This window comes from Puntigrus tetrazona, chromosome 3 (assembly GCF_018831695.1).
Source record: "Puntigrus tetrazona isolate hp1 chromosome 3, ASM1883169v1, whole genome shotgun sequence".
Taxonomy (NCBI): domain Eukaryota; kingdom Metazoa; phylum Chordata; class Actinopteri; order Cypriniformes; family Cyprinidae; genus Puntigrus; species Puntigrus tetrazona.
Genome location: NC_056701.1, coordinates 22294071 through 22317157, shown reverse-complemented (window position 1 = coordinate 22317157; position 23087 = coordinate 22294071). Strand labels below are relative to the sequence as shown.

At 37.5% G+C, this 23087-nt stretch overlaps 1 protein-coding gene across 11 annotated transcripts in view; it reads right to left on the bottom strand.

Moving 5' to 3' along the window:
- The window catches only part of hdac5 (histone deacetylase 5), a 67242-nt gene that overhangs the window by 19070 nt on the left and 25085 nt on the right, over window positions 1–23087 (bottom strand). For 5 of the 11 annotated variants that reach the window (XM_043233677.1, XM_043233676.1, XM_043233679.1 and 2 more), the window contains 6 exons: window positions 6264–6544; window positions 6041–6185; window positions 4919–5024; window positions 3933–4066; window positions 1370–1501; window positions 665–777 (listed from right to left, as the gene is read on the bottom strand). In XM_043233677.1, coding sequence (XP_043089612.1) covers window positions 665–777; window positions 1370–1501; window positions 3933–4066; window positions 4919–5024; window positions 6041–6185; window positions 6264–6544 — 911 coding nt within the window. Of the gene's footprint in view, window positions 1–664; window positions 778–1369; window positions 1502–3932; window positions 4067–4918; window positions 5025–6040; window positions 6548–23087 lie in introns of all 11 variants that reach the window. The other 6 variants (XM_043233675.1, XM_043233678.1, XM_043233673.1 and 3 more) reach the window with 2 other exon arrangements.

Below are 23087 nucleotides of genomic sequence, written 5' to 3'. Positions count from 1 at the left end.
CCTTTTAGAAAACACAGAACATAGTCAAGACTCAACACATTATGAACCAGTAGCAGAACTGTTTCAGGAAGAAAGTGAATGAAATTAATATATGTATATGTGTGTGTGTGTGTGTCCGTAGAGGGTTGATGCTAATAAGCAAGTTACAACTATTTAATAGTGAGAATTCATCCCTAAAGTAAAGTGCTGCCATGTTTTTTTTTTTTGCATTTAATATTCTGGACATCTTAAATTAAACACAAACTGGCTCATTCAAATTCAGCATTCATATAGCTTCAAGCCCTTTGTGTCATGAGCACATACAATTTCATTCTCCCTGGCTCTCAAGGTTAAGGTGATCCTCAAGGCTAGCTACTTAGCATGCAGAGTTGACCCCAAGCAGCTTCCTGCTGTCCATCCCGAGCAGCTGTGGTCATTCTTGAGCCTCCAGATACAACTCACTGCAAGGCTGACTCTCAGAACATGTGTTTTTTTTTCGGGATTAGCATACCAGTGTTATCCCAGGCCATCACAAGGCTCCGTACGATAGATTGTTTCCATAGAAACAGTGTCATTATCAAGGTGAAGCCAATTTATTGTGTCTTTTTTCATCTCTAACCTATTGAGAAGCGAGGGGAGTGTGAGAGCAGAAGAGAGGGAAACGTGTAGGGGGTAAGTCTCTCACCTCAGCGTGGATGTTTGGGACGGATCCGCTGGAGCCATTCTCGGCAATGGCACAGTTAGAGCTGTTCGGAGAACTGGGACCCGAGCCAGGAGCACTGCTGCACATAGAGGACACTGAAACACACACACACACACGGATTTCAACAATCACATTTTAGCTGCATCGTTAGAAAATAGAGCTGATGATTTCACAATATTTTGTGATTGATTAAACCATTTTTAATGTATCAGCAGGATGTTAAACTGTTCCCTTCCCCCGAGCTGCAGTAATATTAACAGCACAGAAATCACACAATAACTATGTTTTCATTACTGTTTGCAAGTCTTCACACATCTGACAGCAGTGTTTTACAAATGCGAGAGAGAATGTGCTTGAGAAACAGTTTAGAGAGCAGAATTCAATCTACATATAAAATATTACTCACAAATTATTGGTCACTTTCTAAACAATAAAAGTATAGTGCATCTACTATTACATACAAACAAATACTTTGTTTATATTTTTATCTTTACATTTTTTTAATTTAAATATATTTAAATGCCCTTATTCATTAAGACAAAGGATGCTTTCAAAGAAAGATCATCATACGTCCCTAATATATAAAAAAAAAAAAAAGAGTAGTTTTTGGTTCAAACCTGTTTAAATAACCTGTTCTAATACTCACAGGGTTATGCAAACTGTTCTGCATTCGTAGATATGGTTTACCTGAGATCTCAATCGCCCTTTTCTTGAAGGTGCTGATCACAGTACCATCTTTCCGTCTAAGAAGTGGGCTGCTCCTCCTCTCAGCCACCTTCTGTTTTAACCGTGAACGTACCTTCAGATTGGGTTCAGAGGCTGAACAGAAGAGAGACAGAAAAAGATTCAACTACTTAAAGTAACAGCAAACCCAGCGTGATTTGAGATATCACCTACAGGGTTTGTGTTGCAAAGCAAAGTTGACTACTGTATATACGCTCAGGGGCTTGTTCCGAGCGATTACAATAGTGATGTTTCACTTATTAAGCCACACTAATGAGGGTTTGCATCTTTCGATATTGTGCATCAGGACCATGGACAGCAACGGCCAGTCCTTTCCCACTTCTCTTTCTCTCATACGCTCACAAACTGAGCTATAGATAAAAAAAAGTTATATTTACAGCGTGTTGATTTTATCTCTTGTTGATTCCGGAGATGCCGGTCCGAATTAAACTAATTGAAGTAAAAAGGGATTTGAAAGAGGAAAAAAAAGAAAGAAATTGGGGCAATTATCCAAACAGGCTGTGTGTAAAGCGGCTTGACCGAGCCCTACGTGTTTTTCTGGGCCTGTTTGTGCGTCACAGCCACACTGGGCATATAGAGCAGAAAGGACTTTAGCCGCTAATGCTATCAGTGACTTTAGTGTGGATTTAATTAGATTTAAAATAAAAGTGTGAGACGTGGGGGAGGGGACAGGATGGAAAGACACACACTAACTGAGGGCACATTATGTAAGGAGATTGCTTTGGTGTTGCCATAACAGTGGTAATACAGAGTAACCGCTTCACCCACGGTAACAGACCCGTCTGAGATTACTTTATCAGTGTGCTGAAGTCCAAGCTAGAGGGCACGTGTGTGTGTGTGAGTCCTCCTATCCTCCGGATGGTGTATGTGTGTCAGTTCTATTATAGAGAGCTTTATAAAGCAGCGTGGGTGTGACAGTTTAAAAGATAGCAGTGTGTAAAAAGCAGATAGCAGATATGCGTGTGTGTGTGTGTGTGTGTGTGTGTGTGTGTGTGTGTGCGCGTGTGTTTCAGGGAACAAACTCACTGAATCTGTGTGGGAGTTTTGGAGTATGGCTGGCGGCTATGAGAGTGAACAGCAGATGACCAGCAGTACTTTGAAAAAAAAAAAACCCTCACAAATATAGTCGAAAACATGTCAGGAATGATTTGAGACGACGTTTGAGGTGGCTATCGGTATTTGAATCTCTCATAAACAGGCTAAACTGTGTTTCACTTTAAACCTCAGAATGGCAGCAGGTTGTGTGAGAATTAAATTGTGAGGTAGACAATAACAGATAGAATTAACTTTCCTATGAAAACTATTTTATCACTAATGTATATATACATACACACACACACACACACACACACACGCACACACACAATTTTAGTGCTATCAATCAATCACATGCAAAATAAGTTTTTGCTTACATTATATATTTGTATATAATGTGTATATTTATTATGTATATATATATATATATATATATATATATATATATATATATATATAAATACAAACAAAAGCATGTATATATTTATAATAAAATATTTTATATTTATAATAAAAATATAGAAAATATTTTAAAAAAAAAATTTCTATGTATATACATTTACACACACACACACACACACACACACACACACACACACACACACACACACACATATAAACATACATAGTACACATGCATTATGTAAACTCACTAATATAATGACAAAAACATACAATTTTAAAAAGAAAACAAAGAACTGATTTACTATTAATAAAAACTGTAACAGTCTTCCAACGGTATTAAAGAAACAGTGCTGTGAGGTGTGTTTGTGTGTAGGTCCGCTGTTCTGATGACTCATTATGACTCACACCTGCAGACTCCTCACTTCATCCCTACACTCACTCACACACACACACACACACACACACACACACACACACACACAGCCTTGCATCTTCTGTGACACCTCTGCAGTGTTAAACTTCTCCACACAAAACCGCTGGTGACTTCAGAACAGCATCATTCATGCAGACACTTATTCAATCCACTGATGGTTCATAATGCAGCGTCAATGTCACTTAGCTATTACTCATTAAAACAATTCATTAAGATACCAAAAATAACTGCATTTGCATTTTCCCAGAGGAAATACAAGGGCTTGCAAAACGGTAATAGGATAGTGTTTACTGGTCAAATGATCCAGAAAAGAGAAGAGAGACAGAGGAATGGGAGAAAAGGCCACCCAGCTGAAACAATCACTAGAATTTGCTATTTCAATTAACAATTTTATTTTTCTCTATATTTTTATACATAATCAAAGTTCTTAAATGTCACATGATCCTTCAGAAAGTATTCTAATATACTCAAGAATCAATTTAATATACAGTTATATAATTTGTTTGATGAAAAGAAAAAGTGCAAAGTGCAGCATTTGTTTGACATTTTGTGTAATATTGAAATGAACAATTACACGGTTAAAGCAACAGTTAATTAACTAAATTAATTAAATAACAGTTAAAGCCTACTCACCGGTCTTACGGAGAGGGAAGTCATCCTTGCCCTCGTAGGACCCTAACAGTGGGGGGAGTTTGTAGGAGGGCGGCGTGCCCGGTGTGTTGCTCTGTGGAGGGGAGCTCTGCTCCAGGGACGCGTGGTGAGGCCCCCTAAAACAAACCAAAAAAAAAAAACAACGCAAGACTCCATCACAACTCAAGCGAGAACCATAAACTTCCAGCATAACATGGCTTGGTGAAATATCAGTATGATTATAGAAGTAACTACACTGAACCCACTGAACCGGTCTCTGACTACCTAAATTAAAAATTGAGAGAAGCTGCACCTTGAATTGGGTTTACCAGCCCAGAACACGGATGCAAATGCATTATGGGTGAAAAGGTGACTTTTTTAGCTTTACAGTTGTGCTGTAAAAATCATTTTTCATTCATGGAGATGAAAAAAATGCACTAAAAAACCTTTTGAGATGACAATTACATGAAACTACAATGGCAGCAGAGGATACCGCAATAGCTCACAGCCATTTCTACTCCCTAGCCTTGAGATCTTTAATTTGAATTTATTATAAATGATGACAATATATAACAAATTTAGTACTGCACTGAAGTAGTATAGCAAGTAGAATTAAATAATGCATTAAATGTTTTTAGATTTTCTTCAAAAACTATTTTTACAATTCTTTAAATCAAAAAGTGTGTTTTAATTGTAGAAGCTGAAAAAAATTATTTAGTGGATTCACTCACATATTTTTTTAAACGCACGTTTGTCACTCTTGAAAAAGTATAAAATTCCTGATAAATGAATGACTAAATACACAATCAACAAATGCGTTTTTATTCTTTCTCTCTGATAAGATTAGGTAGATTTATAAGCGTGTAGAACTCCGTAAACTTCTGAAAACAAATTAGTTTAAAGGGGATGGCCACCTGGGCACTGCTTTCAACAGAGAAGCCTGCGATTGGCTACAAAACTGCAATATGGACCAGCAAGGTTTCTCTCACCAGCACTTCTGGGGGAAGGAATGGTTGAGTCCACCGGGGCCCGGTTCCTTTTTGCTCAACAGGAACTCCTGCAGCTTCAGTTTGACCTCAGTACTAGCGATAGCACCTGAGAACAAAGGACATCATAAATACATGCATCTGTGTCTGTGTGTATATTCATTACAATTAAAAATTTTACATTTTATTTATTCATCTGATATCAAAAAAGGAGCATTTTTAAATGGCATTCCACGTTTTCCGTTTGAAATTATATTTTCAAATGTATTTTTTCCCTTTGATATCAGAGCTAAATGATGAAAAATAGAGTAAAAACACTGAGATTTCCTCCAGCCTTTCTTGCGGAGTTTGTGTAAGTTATGCTATGAATAAAAAGGGCATGATAAAAAAAGTTAAAAGGAACAGCATTTACTTGAAGAGATATTTTGTGACGTTATACGAATTAATAAATGAATAAAAACATAAATAAAATGACAGATCCCAAACCGTATAACTGATCCAACACCAACCGAAAATAGTAAATATATAGTTATTTTAATTATTAATAACTAAAAAAATATCCATCTTTATGTAAAATATTTTCTTATATTTTATTACAGTGAAATTACCATACATTATGTCTTCCAAATTGTTCGCTTGGTTACATGCTAACACAAAACCCAACTGGAATTAATAGGAATCCTGTAAGTGCTGCACATGATATGAGGTTCTGAGGTTCATACTTCTGAGGTTACTATAGGATATTATGTAGGCAGCTTACTAGGTTTTGGATTCGATCCAATATGTTAATTTTGTGGTGCAATAATGCCTAGTGCTGCATTGTGTCGTTTCTAAGTGTAAACAACCAAAGATGAGAAATAATGGAGCAATTTGTGCCTACAGTGCCTAAAGCACTTCAATGGATATCCATGACAGTGTGTAATTATAGCGGCAAACAACAATAAACATTAGCTACGTACTGCTCAGCAAGGTGTTTATTCATTGAACCAAAAGGTGAACGGCATATTTAAGCTATTCGCATTTTGGAAATCAGCCTCAGAACGAGCAACAGGAAATGTGAGAAGCGAGTTCGCTGTAGATCTACTGTAGTGCGTGTAACAGATGAATTAATGGAGAGACGCGTACTCTCTTTGCCCTTCTCTTTGTTCCGCAGCATGATGAGCTGTTGCTCCAGTCTCTGCTTCTCCATCTCTTCGTGCCGCTGCTGTTCCAACTTCCTCTTCTGCTCCAGCTCCTGTTGACGCTTGGCGGCAAGGATCTCCTGCTGTTGCTGTTTAGAAAGAGTTCGGAGGTCAAGCACCACAGCTGAAGGAGATGATGTGTGCGGGGAGGACAGAGAGGGTCGTACCTTCAGATGTTCTTGCAGCTGCACTTCATGTTGACGCGTCAAAACCTCGTGCTGCTTCTGGAACTCGGCGAACAGCAGCTGTTTCTGCAGCTCTTGCTGTTGTTTGAGCAGGAGCAGCTCGTGCTGTAGCTGTTTTTCCCTCAGCGCCGGGTCTACCGTGCTTAGCGCGCTCAGACGCGGGTCCGTACGCAGATCCACCGGCCCTCCGCTGCCTCCGCCCTGATCTCCTCCACCGCCCACCGGGCTCTGCATCCCAGAGGGGAGCAAGGTCTTTACATCCACTGCTGGAGAGACGGAGACGGTCAGTCATGACAATTACGAAAATATTAGTTCGGAAACTAGGACATAAATATATTACTTATTGTACTGTGTACTTATAGTATATACTGCTACTAATAGTATTATATATTATTATTAATATTATAACATGTTATTTTTAATAGGGAATTATTTCTGAGAATTTATTTCCCAGAAAGAAAATTTAAATACACAGTATTTCTAAAAGCAATTTATTTATTTTTTTAATAAAATCAATTAACTAGAGTTGCATTTGGTTGTAACTAAATCATTACAATTTAATCCAGAAAAATTATATTTATGGAAAACAAAATGTCTGTTAAATTGGGTATTTATGGGGTTTTAAAACATTATCCACTAAAAAATTATTGGCATGCTAACACAGAAGGTTAAATGTTTTTCAGAAGGCCGAATTAAAGACTATTGGTGACTAAAATGCTAAGCTAAATGGCTAATCTGTGAACACTATATAGGGTTAGGCTAAATTGATTACTAGTGGAAGAAACAATACATGTTTATTAATTTATCAATGAATCTTTCTCTCTCTCTCTCTCTCTTTATATATATATATATATATATATATATATATATATATATATATATATATATATATATATATATATATATGATAGAGATACAGAAGGACAAACTGGACTGCTTCAAGGCCTAATTTTGTACTTGAAAAAAAAAAAACATGAAACACCTTCAGGTCAGAAATATTATTTTGAAGACTTTTATTATTACTTTATGAATACTTAGTCAAAATGACAGAATTTTTTGTAACATATAAATGCCTTTATTTTGAATAAATGCTGTTCTTTTGAACTCAGATCCTCAAAAGATCCTAAAATAGCTTAAATGTATCACGGCATCCACCAAAAGTTTAAGCCGCATAACTCAACACTGATAATATACAGAAATGTTTCTTGGGCATCAAATCAGCAAATTACAATAATTTCTAAATGATCATATGACATTTGCCATCTGTACAACATCTGTATTTATGCACATACATACACAGACTTGTTGCATTTATATTTTGTAGGGGGGGTCACCTCTAGATGGGTTCAAATTCGTTTCCTCAACCTCTCAGCTAGTACTACTTAAATTAGCATGTTGACACAAACGTACGGTCAGTTTAGAGCACACAGTTACATAAGGAAAGGCCATGGGTGCATTAGAAATCTAGACAGTACCATACAGTTCATGTACGCTGCATATGCAAATGTTGGGCTGACGTTCGTCTGTGTCTGCCCATGTTACTGTAACCAAGTAAGTGGGCTAAAATGTCGACAGGCTAGTGGACGCTGCCGTCTTTTGTATCACGAGCCAGTTAGGGATTCATCCAACTGAGCCAAACCAGCTTCAACTAGGAAGAGCATCACAGAAAAATACCAAAGTCGGTTTAAAGTCAGTGTAAAAGGGCAACAGTAACGAGAAAAAAGTAACAGCCAAGGTCAGCCTTATGGTAGAGCTCTGTACTGGTGAAGAGGGCATCCAGTTACATAAACTAGTGGGGAAAGCAAGGTGATGTCCCGAGGCTTGTTCTGAAAAACACTCCAACCAATCACTCTGATATTTCCAATAGCAGCACGACCCCCCCAAAAAAACTGAGCTTCCCAAAGCTTCTCAGCAGTTGTTTATGGCACAAGCGATGTACTACAAACCCATCATTCCTGCTTTTGTTGGTGTTACTTATTTTTCCCTCCTCAAAAGTCTTTTTAGTTTCACTGCATTTAAGATGGCATTAATGAGTTGTCATGGGGATAGCGATGTGTTTTCTGCCTCTTGCGCAAGTTAGTGTAAGCTCCCTCCAAAGGCATCCAGTCAGGAAAACAGATCACTCCCATTAAAGATGACCAGGTCGTAACAGCTTCTGAAGAGAACAGGATGCACACGGGCTGCAGCTCAATTCAAAAACTATAGTGAACATTAAAGTTACACACTGTATATCAACAATATTAAGTCATTTGAAAAAATGATTTTTTTGAGTAAAATATTTAGTTTGGACTAATACATAAATTTTTTTTTTTTTACAAACTATAGTAAAAATCTGGTCTGTTGTTACAAAAGAATATATAGGATTGTTTTATGATAAATATGTATGGGTAAACGATTGTAAATAATGTACTTGAACAAATAACTTAACCTATAAACATAAACATATGTCTTAGCATTAATGTAATGTTGTATATTTTTAGCAACATGCCAATAGTATTACTGAAACGCCCTAGCCTTTAAAAAAAAGCACTGATGAAAAGCGGAACCGAAAACATTTTACATTTTCATTGCACTTTGTAACTTTTTATGGCCTCCATGAAATCTATATGAGCTTTTGCTTATATTTTTGTGTCCAGATCCTTGTTTCAAATATTGAGCGATACATTTGTTTATCCCCATAAAGTTAAAGAGCAATTATTTACAACAGAAATGATCACTTTTATCGTCACTGTCACTTTTCACTGCAATCTAGCTGAATAAAAATATTGATAATACAAATTTCAAAAACACAATCTCAAAACCATACAACACATGTCAAAAGTGCCAGTTAGTACCATATCAATACTAACAGTAAAAAAAAACAAAAAAAAAACTAAACAAAACCAACAACTATTATTTGGTGAACAAAGCGAAATTTTAGTATTGCATTCCTGTAGCTCAATCTGAAGAACAACGCGTGGTTTGAAAAATTCATACCTTCAACGCACAAAGTCAGTTTGAATAAAAGTGCCTGCCAAATTCATAAATGCATTTTGACAGCCCTAGTTAGTATCTAGCATAATTCATTACCTTACGAATTTATTACCATAAATGTAAACAGATGAAAAAATAACCAATTTAAGGCAATACTTAGCTAAAAGCAAGCCCTTTTCGCACTATAAAAACAACATTACCTGCCCGCTACTGGCATAATTCTTTCATAACAACAAATGATTTGCATAAATCTTGCATACAATTTAAGACGATACACTCTGTGAATTTGGCGCCAAACTGTTTTTTTAATAACAGTGAAGTACTTTAAAAATCTTGTACCGGTGTGCACTAATGTCATTTTGACTTCAATGCTAAATACTGGCACATCACTTCGGATAGAACAAAGCTTTATATCGTCTCTTCAATTGCTAAAGAGTCCTCGGGGTGTCCTTGAGTCTGCAGGGACCTCAAGTGTGAGGTAGGACAGCACTATGCGGGGGCCCCTCACCGCTGATAACACATTAACCCACATGTCACTCAGCCTCTACTGTCGCCCGGCTCGCCCTCTCAGCTTCGGCTAAAGTTTACCAACATGCTAATGATCCGGTTTCTTCACTGGATGCCTGGCGGAAGCGTTCGGCTTACATGAAAATCAGATTACTCCCCCTTTATCAGTCAGGGCTAAATATAGCCATCCTTGCACCCTCGGGCCGATTGACTGTGTCGAGCCTTTGACGTCAGAGCTCGGCCAGCCGAGGTCGCCAGGGCTACCGCTCCTGTTACTGACCAGATGAGCTTAGCATAGATTTCCCTAGACCCCTTGTAGTCTTCCAGAAGAAGAACGGGGTGCTTCCCGTATATAAAGTTCAGAGGCGTCTGCAAAATATGACTTTGGCTAAACAAGCGAAAACTGTGAAATTATGGGTGAATCCCACGTATAAAAAAAAAAAAAAGCTGAATATACAAAAAGAAAGATGATTTTAAACATGGGTATTGTGAAATAATACCAAGGCGATAAGGGCTTCAGGGCCTGCATGCAAAAATAAACAAGCTGCGTCTGATTCTCAATTCAAGACTGGACTAAAAACCGTTACTGCTACCTGGCATCAAACTAACATAACAATTAAGCTAGTTTAAATGTACAAATATTTCACGTCTGTCCATATGCTATTTGGTAAAAACAGCAAAAAAAAGAATATGAAATAAATATTTAATAAATACAGAGGAAGCGGAATAGTTCTAGAGTGCGTTGAAAGCAATTGACTGTTTTAAAACGACAGGTAAATAAATAAGTTAACATATGACTGTACCTACGACCGTGAAAACTCCTTAGCTCTATTAATACTGAAACTTGGTTAGAGCCATTAAATGTTTTGTTAACATGTTTGTTCACAGTCTAGCATGTACGCAGCGGCAGCACCGCAGATCGGTAATCAGTCCAAACGCAACATCTATGTGACAGACTCCCACATCCCTACGGAAAACTCCTTTGAGGTGATAATTAGCAAGCACAGGGACTATTAAAGACAACCTTCCTATCAACTCCTTCCTGTCCAACAAAAGAAAACAGCAATTCCGTCACAGCTAATGTCTATCCTTTTTCAAACTTCTCGTCCATTTTAAATATCACCCGCCTCCAAATTGGTAGTTACTCATCGAGGACCTGTTTTTAAGTTGAAAGGAGGAGATGAAAAACGCATGAAGGACAAAAACAGAAAAAGGGGAGGTACTCTGGGAGCGGAGTCTTCGAGGAAGTCCTCAGTGTGGAGGTTGGGCAGACTGAGGGGGTTTCCAGGCAATTTCCCTCGGAGAGCTCTCACCAAAGTGGAGACTCGACTGATTACTAGCGCCCACACGTAGTGCACATACACAAACTTGCAGACCGATATAAACAGACTCAACCTTTCATGATGTGCACTGCAAAAATCTTGTTTGGCGTTCAAAGTAGGTAAACATTTTTAAAACAAGATACAGTTGCTTAGGATGCAAAACTACATGCAACTGGGGAAAAAAAAATACATATTTAAATTTGAAATACTGAACGTTTGCTCCTCAAGCAGCACTTTTACAAGGATGCTCAGCTACTTTCGATGAAAAATAACATACTATAGATGCATGATATTCAAACTCCGGACAACACCAATAAGCAGTGAAATAAACTAAATGACCGATATTAAAACTATATACTCTTTTGTCTAAATAAATTAAATATAAAAAAAAAAATTCATGCATCACAATAAAGCAGTGAAGTGAATCAAAGAAATTCATACAATTTGACAAGAACGCATTTTGGTTTGATAAACGTTTTGATCCACTTCAATTGTTGCCTACTGTATAATAATGTACAGTAGGAAAAATGAATATTCATCCTTTGGAGATTTGCTAAATATTTCATTTTAATTATATTATTCATGCTTTTTGAGATTACATTCCTTAGCTGACAGAAAAGTAATTTAAATGTAAAATGAGATCGCACAATTAAATACTTAATAAATAGAGTTTGTCTGACAACATTTGTTTTTATTTGTGCATACATACATATTTCCATGTTGTATTACGGTTTCTGTTTTTTTTCCCAGGTGATGCATAAATGAGGACAATGGTGATCGTGTCCCACGGGAAAGGCATAAAAAAGCAAAAAAACATTCCTGCAGAGGCACTTACCATGTATTAAAAACGAGGTAAGAGCATTGTAACCTGACAGGATGAAAATAGAAAAAGATAGAGAGAGGGAGAAAGAGAGAGAGAGAGAGAGAGAGAGAGAGAGAGAGCTACCTCCTCATTAAAAATAAAAGAAGGTGTTGCATAAGCTACGGGTGAGGTTGGGTGAGCGAGAGACAAGAGGACAGGAACGACAGACGACAGACTGAGTAAAACTGGGTGATGTTATTTGGATAAAAAGCCAAGCAGGACTAATCAATGGAGTGTCTGGAAGAGGGCCAGAGAATGCTTGAGTAGCCAGATTTACCTTTCATCAGATTATATCGTACTCCCTGGATTACGCTAATCGCCTGCTGGAAGGACTAGAAATAGCTTCCTCTCACTCCGTGTCACTGGCGTTAAGAGCAAGGTGCCAGTGTGTGTGTGTACTGTATATGTGTGTGTTTATCTACACTTGATCTCCTTATGCAGTAGTTAGCTGAAGTTTGTTTATAAGCAGTTGTTAATCACAATTCCCTGCTCAGGCGTGTTTGAATTTGACAGTAAGACTAGAGCGTACAGTAATGCTTGGACTCGGTCTAGATCGACAAAAGTCGATGAATGTCAAAAGTAACGTGTCAAACGTTTACGCTGTAAGCAATGAATCTGACTACAATGGAAGTGGAATAAAACTAATGTACTAGTATCTTCACATTCACCGTCTGACATTGTCGCCGCGTCTCACCTGGGAGGCCGCTTTTGTCAGTCGCATACTCTATCAAGACAGTAAATAACTGTCTGAATGCCACCTCTGGAGAACGCAGCCAAAATGAGGCGATTATCTATGGTTTTTGCCATTAAAAAAAATCTTTTACTTATTTTAGACCCCTTTATGAGTGTCGTTTCTACCATAAACATATGCTGATTTGATCTGTATAAGAATAGTAAATGAAGGAAAACCTAAAAAAAAAAAAAAAAAAAAAAAAATATATATATATATATATATATATATATATATATATATATATATATATATATATATATATATATATTAATTAATAATTAAATATTTATTTAATATTATTTAATGAATATTAGTCATATTTATCTATCTGATGTATGTATTTAGCTGAAATTACCCTGTCCCAGTTCCAGACACACACACACACACACACACAAAACATACTATTGTTAGCAGTATTAGTAGTAGTATAATAAATAATAATAATATATATATATATATATATATATATATATATATATATATATATATATATATATATATATATATATATGAAATAATAATATTAATAATATGTTCTTTGTGATGGAGGGTCTTGTGCTTTGTTTCTATCATTGTAGTTCTTCTATACAGGTGAATAACTCTGCAGACAAACTCTGCCTGTCAATTTTTATTCCAAGTTTTGAGATGCCTATTTCCTTTCCTGCACCTACTTCCACAATCACAGCAGACAATCGTCTGGAGAGACCCGAACGTGCAATAGTCAGCTTATGGGAAGTTGTTTATCACACTAAGGAATTCTCTTTAACATTTCGGTCAAAACAAAGAAATCCAAAGAAGAATTCATGCAGCCTTTTCCCTTGTCTTTTGCAAATAGTATTGAAATAGCTGCCCCATTTCCACCGTAGCAGGGGGTCTTTCCTGGCTTCAAACTCCTTCCCCCCTGTCTTCCTCGCTTTCCTCTACACCTTCGCCTCCTCCTCATCCTCCCCGGCCCCCGTCCTCCCCTTCACTCCCAGAAGAGATTAAACACAAGCAGCGACAGAACACAGTCTGCCTGCGAAAAGCGCAGTTATAAATAGCCCTGGATTAATAATGCTCTGGGGGGAGCGGAGGGGGAGGTGGGGATGGGGGGCACGCTGCGCTTTTAAAAGTGCGCGAATCTATTTTAGGACGCTACATTTCCAGGCGGCTCTCTGTGCATCTCTCTGCTCGCTCTTTCCCATCTTGCTATAGACGTCGGTGATGAATGCGGTGTGCGGTTTCTTTACAAAAGACGGCCTTTGACCCGGAGACCCTCGTGAAATGCATGTCGATAGCCTGCCAATAATGTAATAAAAGCACATAGTCACGGACAATCCATAGATATTAACCTATGCGCTGTGATCCAAACCGCATTATATACTGACAATGAAGCTGAAACGCTAAAACGTGTTTAAGGGTAACTTTCCAGTTAAAAACAGTGTTTCAGTTGACATCTGACCGCTGTATCCTCAGGGACTTCGTCCCTCACGGCAGCAACAACCTAAAGCTCTCCTCTCTCCTCTCTCCCGAAGGGCTGTCCTTTTGTTTTCAGAGCTCAGTTGAAAGAGAAACTTACAGCTGACACAATTTGCTGACACCATTTCCTGCTTTCATTCCAGCCAGGGGAGCTTTATTTTAGCAGTTAGTCCGTAGCCCTGTTGTGCAGAGACAAAGAGACAATGACAAAGAGGAATAGATGTACAGAAAAAGAAAACGAGTAGGGATGCTCCAGTGTGTGCGTGCGTGTGTGTGTGTGTGTATTAATGCTGCCAAAATGAGCGTGTTAATGCAGGCGATTAATTTTTCCAGTTTAACAGCGTTAACCATTCTACTTTATTTTGTTTCTACTTTAAGACTGAATGTAAAATTATTACAAAATAAAATTAAAAACAAAAATTTGACGCAATTAATTGTAAAAAAATTTGATTAATTTTGTTTTTGTATTTCTAATTTTTTTGTACCATTACAAATTTCATTAACAAACATCCTTTTGATTTTTTTTCAAATGGTATAGGAAAGTTTTTAAATGTGTAAATTATGTAAAATTATTATATCCAAGAAAAGTATAATACATATTAATTGATTAAGATTTAATATTATTTAACATTTAAAATATATATATATATATATATATATATATATATATATATATATATATATATATATATATATATATATATATATATATATTTATTACATCTCTATAAGAGAGACAGAGAAAGAAGACAAAGTGAGGACACTGAGGTAGGACCTCAAGGACAGTCATTAATAAATGCCTGCACTTCCCTCGGTTCTGCAGAAGAGTCTCTGTTGGTAAGCTTTGGGACACAGCAGTGAATCATGGGACGTGTTTCCCCAGCACAGAAACAAACTAGAGGCTGAGAAGGTGCAGACCTGTGATATATTATAACAGAGACTGTACACACACAGACCCGCGGCAAGAGCGAGATAAATTTGTACTATAAACCAACAATCTTCAGGACAGAATGGAAAAAAAGCTAAATGTATTAGGAGTCCATGGTGGTTTGCCTTCAAATAAAAGCTGTCAGTGGAAACCGCACGTCAATGAGCAAATAATCGCTGTAAGAAAAAGTTGCAATCAATCAATTAAGACTTTAGTGCAAGGGTGACGTTTTCCGAACCGACGGGACTGATTGCTTTTCCCTTAAATGTGCTTCATTTTTATAAATAGTTTGCGGTTTCGTATTGATTTTACAGCTTTTTTTGACTGAAACGGGCTCCTGCATCCGCAGCCTCCCTGGAGGAACCATTTATTATTTGAGCTCTACAGGCGCTTTCTACCATCCCCCTGTTTTAAAGTCTATTTTGCAGAGAGCCCGGCTTACGTCATGGTTATTTTCTTTAGCAACGGTACACCAGCTACGCTTCAGAGAAACGAGCGGGAGAGATGGAAAGGCAGAGAGAGAGAGAAAAAAGCATGAATATTGCTTTCCAGAAATAGCACATAGCGACGTGCGGTAGGCTGCCCTGTCAAATCGGTTCTGCATCCTCTCCTTGTTAACGGCACATAGATGAACGAGCGCGAGGGAACTCGCAGAGAGAGAGAGAGAGAGAGAGAGAGAGAATCAAATGGAGTCGGTCAGATCCAGCCAATGGTTAGGCGACACTGCCACCAGAACTGTGCATGGTGAGGTGAAAAAAAAGAGGTGAAGGAAAGCTGGGCGATATTTACATCTTTTGGAAGAGCTTCTTGGCAGCTTAAACTTGGGGTTTCAAGCTGGTAAGGGAGAGTTACAAATAGCCAGCGTGATTTATGGCCCCCAGGAACCTCCGATGCCTTGGCAGGCCTAAAGGAGGGGTAGATCCCCTCGCTCTGGGAAAACAAGAAACCAGCAGTTCTTTGGTGGAAGCCCAAAAAAAAAAAAGACAGCTGTAAAAAAAAAAAAAAAAGCGAAAGAGAGGGCTTGTGCACCGCATGATGTTCGTTCATAACTCTTGATCTATAAGACATGCGCATGATGACGTCAATTAAAGTGGATAATGACACTGCTGGAAGTCAACAGCGTTTATCGGCTAATGAATGTCGATTCGTTCACGTCACGCACGCTGAATGGGGCTATTCTCGATTGTAGCAAAGAGAACAGAGCTTTTTATTTTCATTGTTGGTCTTTTAATTATTTATAGGACAGTCGAGAGACTACAAGAAGTGATGGGGGAAAAAGAGGGACTAACGGTATTGGGATATCACGTTAATTTGAGCACATGCACTAATTGTTACTACTGGCATGACGACTAGTTTTATTAGCAGACTAGTTAAGGCTGCTGTGGCTGATGAACAGATACCAATAATTAACTAAACTATATAAAAATAAACTTAATATTACTATTAATGGTACTATTAAAAACTAAAAAATAATGTAAGTAATAAAAACGGGGAAAAAAAGAGATAAATAATTTTACATGATATGCAAGATTTTTAGCTTCACAGCCGGATATTCATCTCTCAAATAGGACATTACATTTAGTAACATTTAGCAACATGCAGTGTTTCTACATTATTAAATTACATTAATAATTATTAACTTACCTTAGATGAATATTAAATCCTGACAAAGAATGTCTAAAATGTAAAGAAAATAACTGTGGAATCTGTGATATTTAGTTTAGGATTCTTTGATGAACAACATTAAAGTAGATAATTTTTTAAAACGACTATATGCCTTTTTACTAAAGAACTAAGTCTTAAAAAAACAATAATATAATAAATGTTCAGTCAATAATGACCAATAAATAATAAAATAATGTTACGTTTTCTCAAATTTCTACGTACGCTGACCAAATATTATGAATTCATCTACTGCCTTTTACCTGCTTACTGGTATCGGTAGTGGCAACCCCAAACGTATGAACTAAAATGACATCTGACTCCATTGTCCTTTGTAGGCGTCACATGGCAGTAAGGTCGGGCCACCAACTCAATTTCCCATCACCCCCCTCCTTCCCCATCAGCCCCAAAACAGTGTCTCATTCAACAGCGAAACCTCTACCGATCATACCGTGAGCTGCGTATGCCCAACCGCCATTCCTTAGGGCTCTAGTTCAAATGGGACAACCTTTCATGAGCAGGAAAAAAAGCGGAGAAGAAGAAGAAGCCGCATGCAAAGCATAAACATTCAGACGATGAAATGTCATCGCTAAGTAGCAGGCTGAGTGCCGGCCACTGTTTACAGGTTCTATAAATGCACCAGCATTGACGTCAAACGCTTGCATGAGAGGAATGTTGTTTTCTGGGTAAACTTCAATGTGTGGTGCGGAATTCATCTCACACCACTTTTTAGAAAGAAGCAAAGAGGGGGTCGCAGGGTGTATTCCAGCAGAAAAAGAGGGTTTTTTTTTCCAAAATGAAATATATATTAAGGGGGTGAAGTGTTTATTTATTTTTTTTTATTATTGATTCATTTTCAAATGCTGGTAGCAGGACTTTCCCTGCACCAACGCTATTTGGAGAGCATCCTGTGGTTCATGCTGAAAAACTCTTAAGAAATTATAACTTAATTATGACCATTTGCACTACTCCAATTCAGTCTCAGCACCAGCGAAACAGGTGGATCACAAAATGGACCATTCTTAACAAAATGCCACCAAAATAAGCAGATTCTGTGACTTCTCTGAAATTATCCGTTTCTGCCGGGTGCAAAAATTCACCCACAACGGCCCGAATTCCCCCAGTGCTTTCGATTCTTCTTATTCTGACCCTTTCACAACACCAGCATTTGGAAAGCCGGAGCAGGAACTGGATCTTTGAATAGGAGCCTCTACTCTGCACAGCTCCTGAGGGGTTTGATGGCATGTGTCGTAGAAAGGTTATTCCTTCTTATGAAACTATTTCCAGTAAAGGATATTAAAAGATATCAGGAATTTAAAGTCATGGGTCATTTGGCAAGAGGCAAGAACAACAAAATGGCCTGCACGTATCTTTGAACAGCCTGAACCATGCTTTCTGCTGTCACTTACTGAGATGAGAAGGGCAATAAAGATGAGGAGGTAAATGAAGAAGCGGCAAGTCATTCTTCACTCGCAGAACATCAAATAAACCATGGCTGGCGCATGACAAAAGAGCTGCCGTGTGTGTCACTAGAGCCCTGGCGTGCGACAAAGATGAAATGCATATCCACAGACAGGTTAAATAACACAGGGTACCTGCAAGATCTTACAGTACAAATGACTGAAAACTAAAAATCGACACATCAGACTTTGTAATGCAGAAATACTGGATGTGGCAGGCTGACACAAAGCAGCCAAAATTCAAAGCCTTTGTTTTTATATGAATGTGTGAACATCGCTGTCATTACTGAGTGCCCATTGATGGCGCCAAGGGAGAAATTTGGAAGCCACGCACAACTTTTTTTTTTTTTTATGCCACTTACATAATTTTACATTAAAAACAAACAAAACCTCAAAAGGTGAAAAAGATGACTTTTTTTTTGTATTTCAAGTGCCATAATCAGGTCCCTGGAACATCTACCAACACAGAAAACGTGAAGAACAAAAGAAATTAGCTGCTCAGATTTCCCTCCCCCTGTGATAAAAAAAATTACAGGTACATTTCCACCTATGACAGACACTGTTTTCGCAGGCGACAACGGTGTACCAGAGCAAACGCCATGGCAAAAGTTCGGGCAAAGCATGCTAACTCTTCTGTCTTTGGCTCCCAGCCTCAGAGGAGACAAGAGAGCAGCGATTTATTGATTTATTTATTGTATATTACGCTGCTGCCACACAGATCTAATGTAAACATGTCATTTCTTTCCCAGCTGTTTACCTTCACAGATGTCACTGAATGTTTTTGTAACTCGTGTGTTTAAACTTGTGTGTATTTGACACTATAAAACCTTAAAGAGAACTTCATTTAGTGTTTACATGGAGGGCGCGATTTGCCGGGGGGTGTGGGGCTATCAGAAAATGTATTTTAAAATGCATTGATTTTAGTGCAACAGAAATGATTGTCGTTTTGTTGATTGTTTGTTGTTTCTGTCAGCAGGTTTCTGTTTCCAATCAAAACATATATATATATTTCAATCTTTCCAATGGGTCCATTTATACAGCATCTTAAACATTTCATATTCCATCAGCTGTGTGTTTGCTTATTAATAAACCCCTAAAATCATGCAGTTTGTTGAAGAATGAGTAAATGAAGATCAAATGGGCAAATAAATTATACTGGATGTACCCCAACGTGGCACTTTTGACTTACAGTATGCCGAAACCACTTAGAAATGCACTAGTAACTATCTCGAACACCCTAACAGCAATGACCTGAAGTACAGACTGGCTGTAATAAGGCTTCACCGCTCACCAAATTTATACATACTGTTGTCTACAATAATATCTCGCCTCCAGAAATATCCCTGAGCACCATAATAGGACTATCCTATACTAAAACCCAATAATAGACGATAGTAAAATGAGACGAGGGAGATATTATTAGCTCATGTGTAGGGTACAAACAGAACAGCTTGGAGTATATACATCTTCTATTTCCACTCGGCTGCACAATGTTCTCAGTCTAAACTGAATGTCTCCGATGTCCGCTATGATCTCCTGATAACGAACTACTGCTGGAGTACATTTTAATAATCATCGTTTTATGGTTTTTGCGTCATCCTCTCAATGTTGTTGATAAGGCACTTTTGTAACCTGTCAATTGAACGCCTACACGAATACAACATCGATAACCGCAAGAACAGAAAGAGCAACAGATAAACAACTGATCGGTTGAATCATCCACTGAATCAATGTCTGAATCACTGATTGACTGACTCATGTTTGTTTCATTTAGATCGTCTGTCAACCATGACATGCAGTGCACTGGAGTTTGAGAATAGACCTCAAAGTAGGTGTTGAAAGGCTGTAAAGTGGGTGGGGCTGATGCATTCCCATAGTGCCCTATAAAAGCTCCAGTTGCCATTCAAGACATGGGGGTGAGACCATAGGCCTGTAAACAGCCACGACATGCCTGGTGCTTATTATAGCATGGGACATCACTGGGGAGACATAGTTGACTAGCTGTAGTGGGAACGATACAGCTAAATTTAGAGAAGCTCTTAATTTTGGTGACTATAAGTAGTAAGCAAACTTGGTATGAAAATGATTGTTCGAGAATAAAGAGCTCTAAAGCCGACTTGTGCTTACAAAGTCAGAATTCTCACAGTTTATTATTTCTGCATTATTCGTTCCACAAAACCAAGACAAAGTTTTTCGGAAGTGATTTTCCTTGTCCTCAACCTATCTTACTTTTTAGCTCTTCCACTCAAACCACGTGGCTGCATTCAGAAGCATGATAGTTAGTAAGAATGTGTTAAAAACTACATACAAATAATGTTTTCAAGTAATAAAGTGTTTTGTTTATGTGGCTACATTATAGCTGCATCATTTGCACCTTTTGCAAAAACAAAAACAAACAAAAAAATATATATATATATATATATATATATATATATATATATATATATATATATATATATATAACTCAAAGCTACCATTTCTATGGCGCAAAGGTAGAAATTTAAAGAGCGAACGCAATTCTTTCATGTGACCTGCATAACTTTCCATTAAAGGCAAACAAAACAAATGAAAAATTAATTGAATAAGGAAAAAATATTAAATACTGGAGGCTAAAATAAAATAAAAAGCATACTAAATATACAAATAACAAAGTTTTCACAGTTGTAATGAATATCATGTAATTTAATTATTGAAGATTTTAAAAATCACATCATCTTTTCTGTTCCATCCTCATTCAGTGTTCACCATTCAAAGTGTTCTTTAACTCTTAACCCATGGCACCTATCATGGCATGGCTTGTTAAGGAAACCCTTTTCTAGCAAATCTGAAGAAAAAAAAGTTATTAAAAATGAAAAATGATCGTTCTCTGGTGGAGGGGCTACCATTATACTTTGTTTATCACATAGACTTGTGAGTCAGAGCCTTTTTTTACATGACCACGTTTGGCAAGGTTTTCCTGTGCCAAATGGCAGCATGGCCTTGCATGACAATTCCAGACTGTTTGGCTAAATCCATTAGCTAATTTTGGCATATAACTCAGATGCCACGTGCGTGCCCATCACGCCACCCAATATCATTGATGTAGCATTGTTTGCACGTCCCATTTCTCACCAAAGAATATTGACATTTAGCAAATTTGCCAGACATAATAATATGCGCTTTACGAGACTAACATAAATAACATCATATCTAAAGCATATAATGAATGTAGGAGAGCCAGCGGACCACCGGCATCTGGAAGTGATGCCACGCCATCGATTTTTAAATGCGCACTCGACTCGGTGCATTTCTGCAATGTTTCGGCTTCAGCGTTGGCAGTTTCTGTCACAGATTTGAAAGATACTGTTCTTTGCTTTTGTCTGAAGTGACTGACACAATACAAACTGCTATTAAGGTCTACATTTCTGCAATCCGGTTTAAACGCAGACCACGGAACAAAGGTTCAATTGTCTGAATTTCTTTCCAATCACAGCCATTTAATCTTAGCAGGGGTTTTCTTCCTTTTGAATTCAACTGTTTAAAGTTACATTCTGAAATGTTCTCTTAGTCTCGAGGGCTGTTTTACAGTAAGATATTTTCAGGCAGATAAAAGCTCGGACAAGCAGCCACCGGTCAGTCATCAAATCTGCAATCCACCTAATCCATAATGATTTAGCATGATGTTGCAAGGCTTTTTCCATTACATAACGCAGGTATAATTAATTAAAAACCTCCTCAGGGAGTATCGACTTATAATGATTCGATCCCAGTTCAGCAAGTTTAGAAGATCAGCTCAGCTTATCCAGGAAATTTGTACAAACTTGCAAAATCTGCGAATAAATGTCCTGGCCTCAATCATAAAAAGGTGCACTGACTATTTTTGGACCAATTTTAGAATATTTGTTTGTCTGCAAAGACTAAAGTGTTCTGCTCGAACTAAATCACCAACACATGTAAGGCCCCCTCGGCTGGATACTTCTCTACAGAGCAGCAGATGCATGTCTAGACGAGCACAAAAATTGTGCAAACCCAGACGCTACCTATAGATTGTGTTGCATAATCAGGACGCATGCTGTACATAATGGGTTACAGCAGATTTGGATGAGTGTCGTGTTTCCTTTGGGACAATAAATTCAGCACTCTTGTACACTAGTGTTGAAGAGTAAAAAACAACGGCACGTTCTAAAATGCCTAGAATGGTTTTTTTAAGGACAAGTTTCTGCTTATTTGACTTTGTCAAGTCTTAGTATATATAAAAAAATCATTAGGGAATTTAATTGGAATCTAAAACTAAATCTAAATTGATCAAAAGTGACAGTGTTGGTCAGATATTTACATTTATAGTCACATTTTACTCAAGAAATTCTGACAAAAAAAATAGTTTTGAGCATTTTAAGAAATAATAAGAATTGTTCAGTGAGGACCAAACCGGCACAATAGTCTGATTTCTAAGATCATGTGACACTGAAGACTGGAGCAATGATGCTGAACATTCGTTATCACAGAAAACATAAATTACATTTTCAATTACATAAATATATTCCAATAGAAAATATTTGACTATATTATGGTTTCAGTTGTATTTCTGATAAAGTAAATGCGGTCTAGGTCAAAGTCATAATATAAAATCAATACTAAAATATAAAAATGAAACCCTACTGACCCCAAACATTTAAACATCAGGGCATGTAGAAAATTAATATGAACTAATGAATAAATTCTGTACAAGTATATTTCATTGTTAGTTATTCATTGTTAGCTAATTCATTATTACTGCATTACAAACCATGCATTACTGGTGCAAACAAATCTAAGTGTAACAAAATACTTTCAAACAAGTTCGGGATTTTAAAATTCCTGTTACCCCATCAGGTTTTCCTTAACATATCAAGATATTATTCCAATACCAAAAAAATAAATCA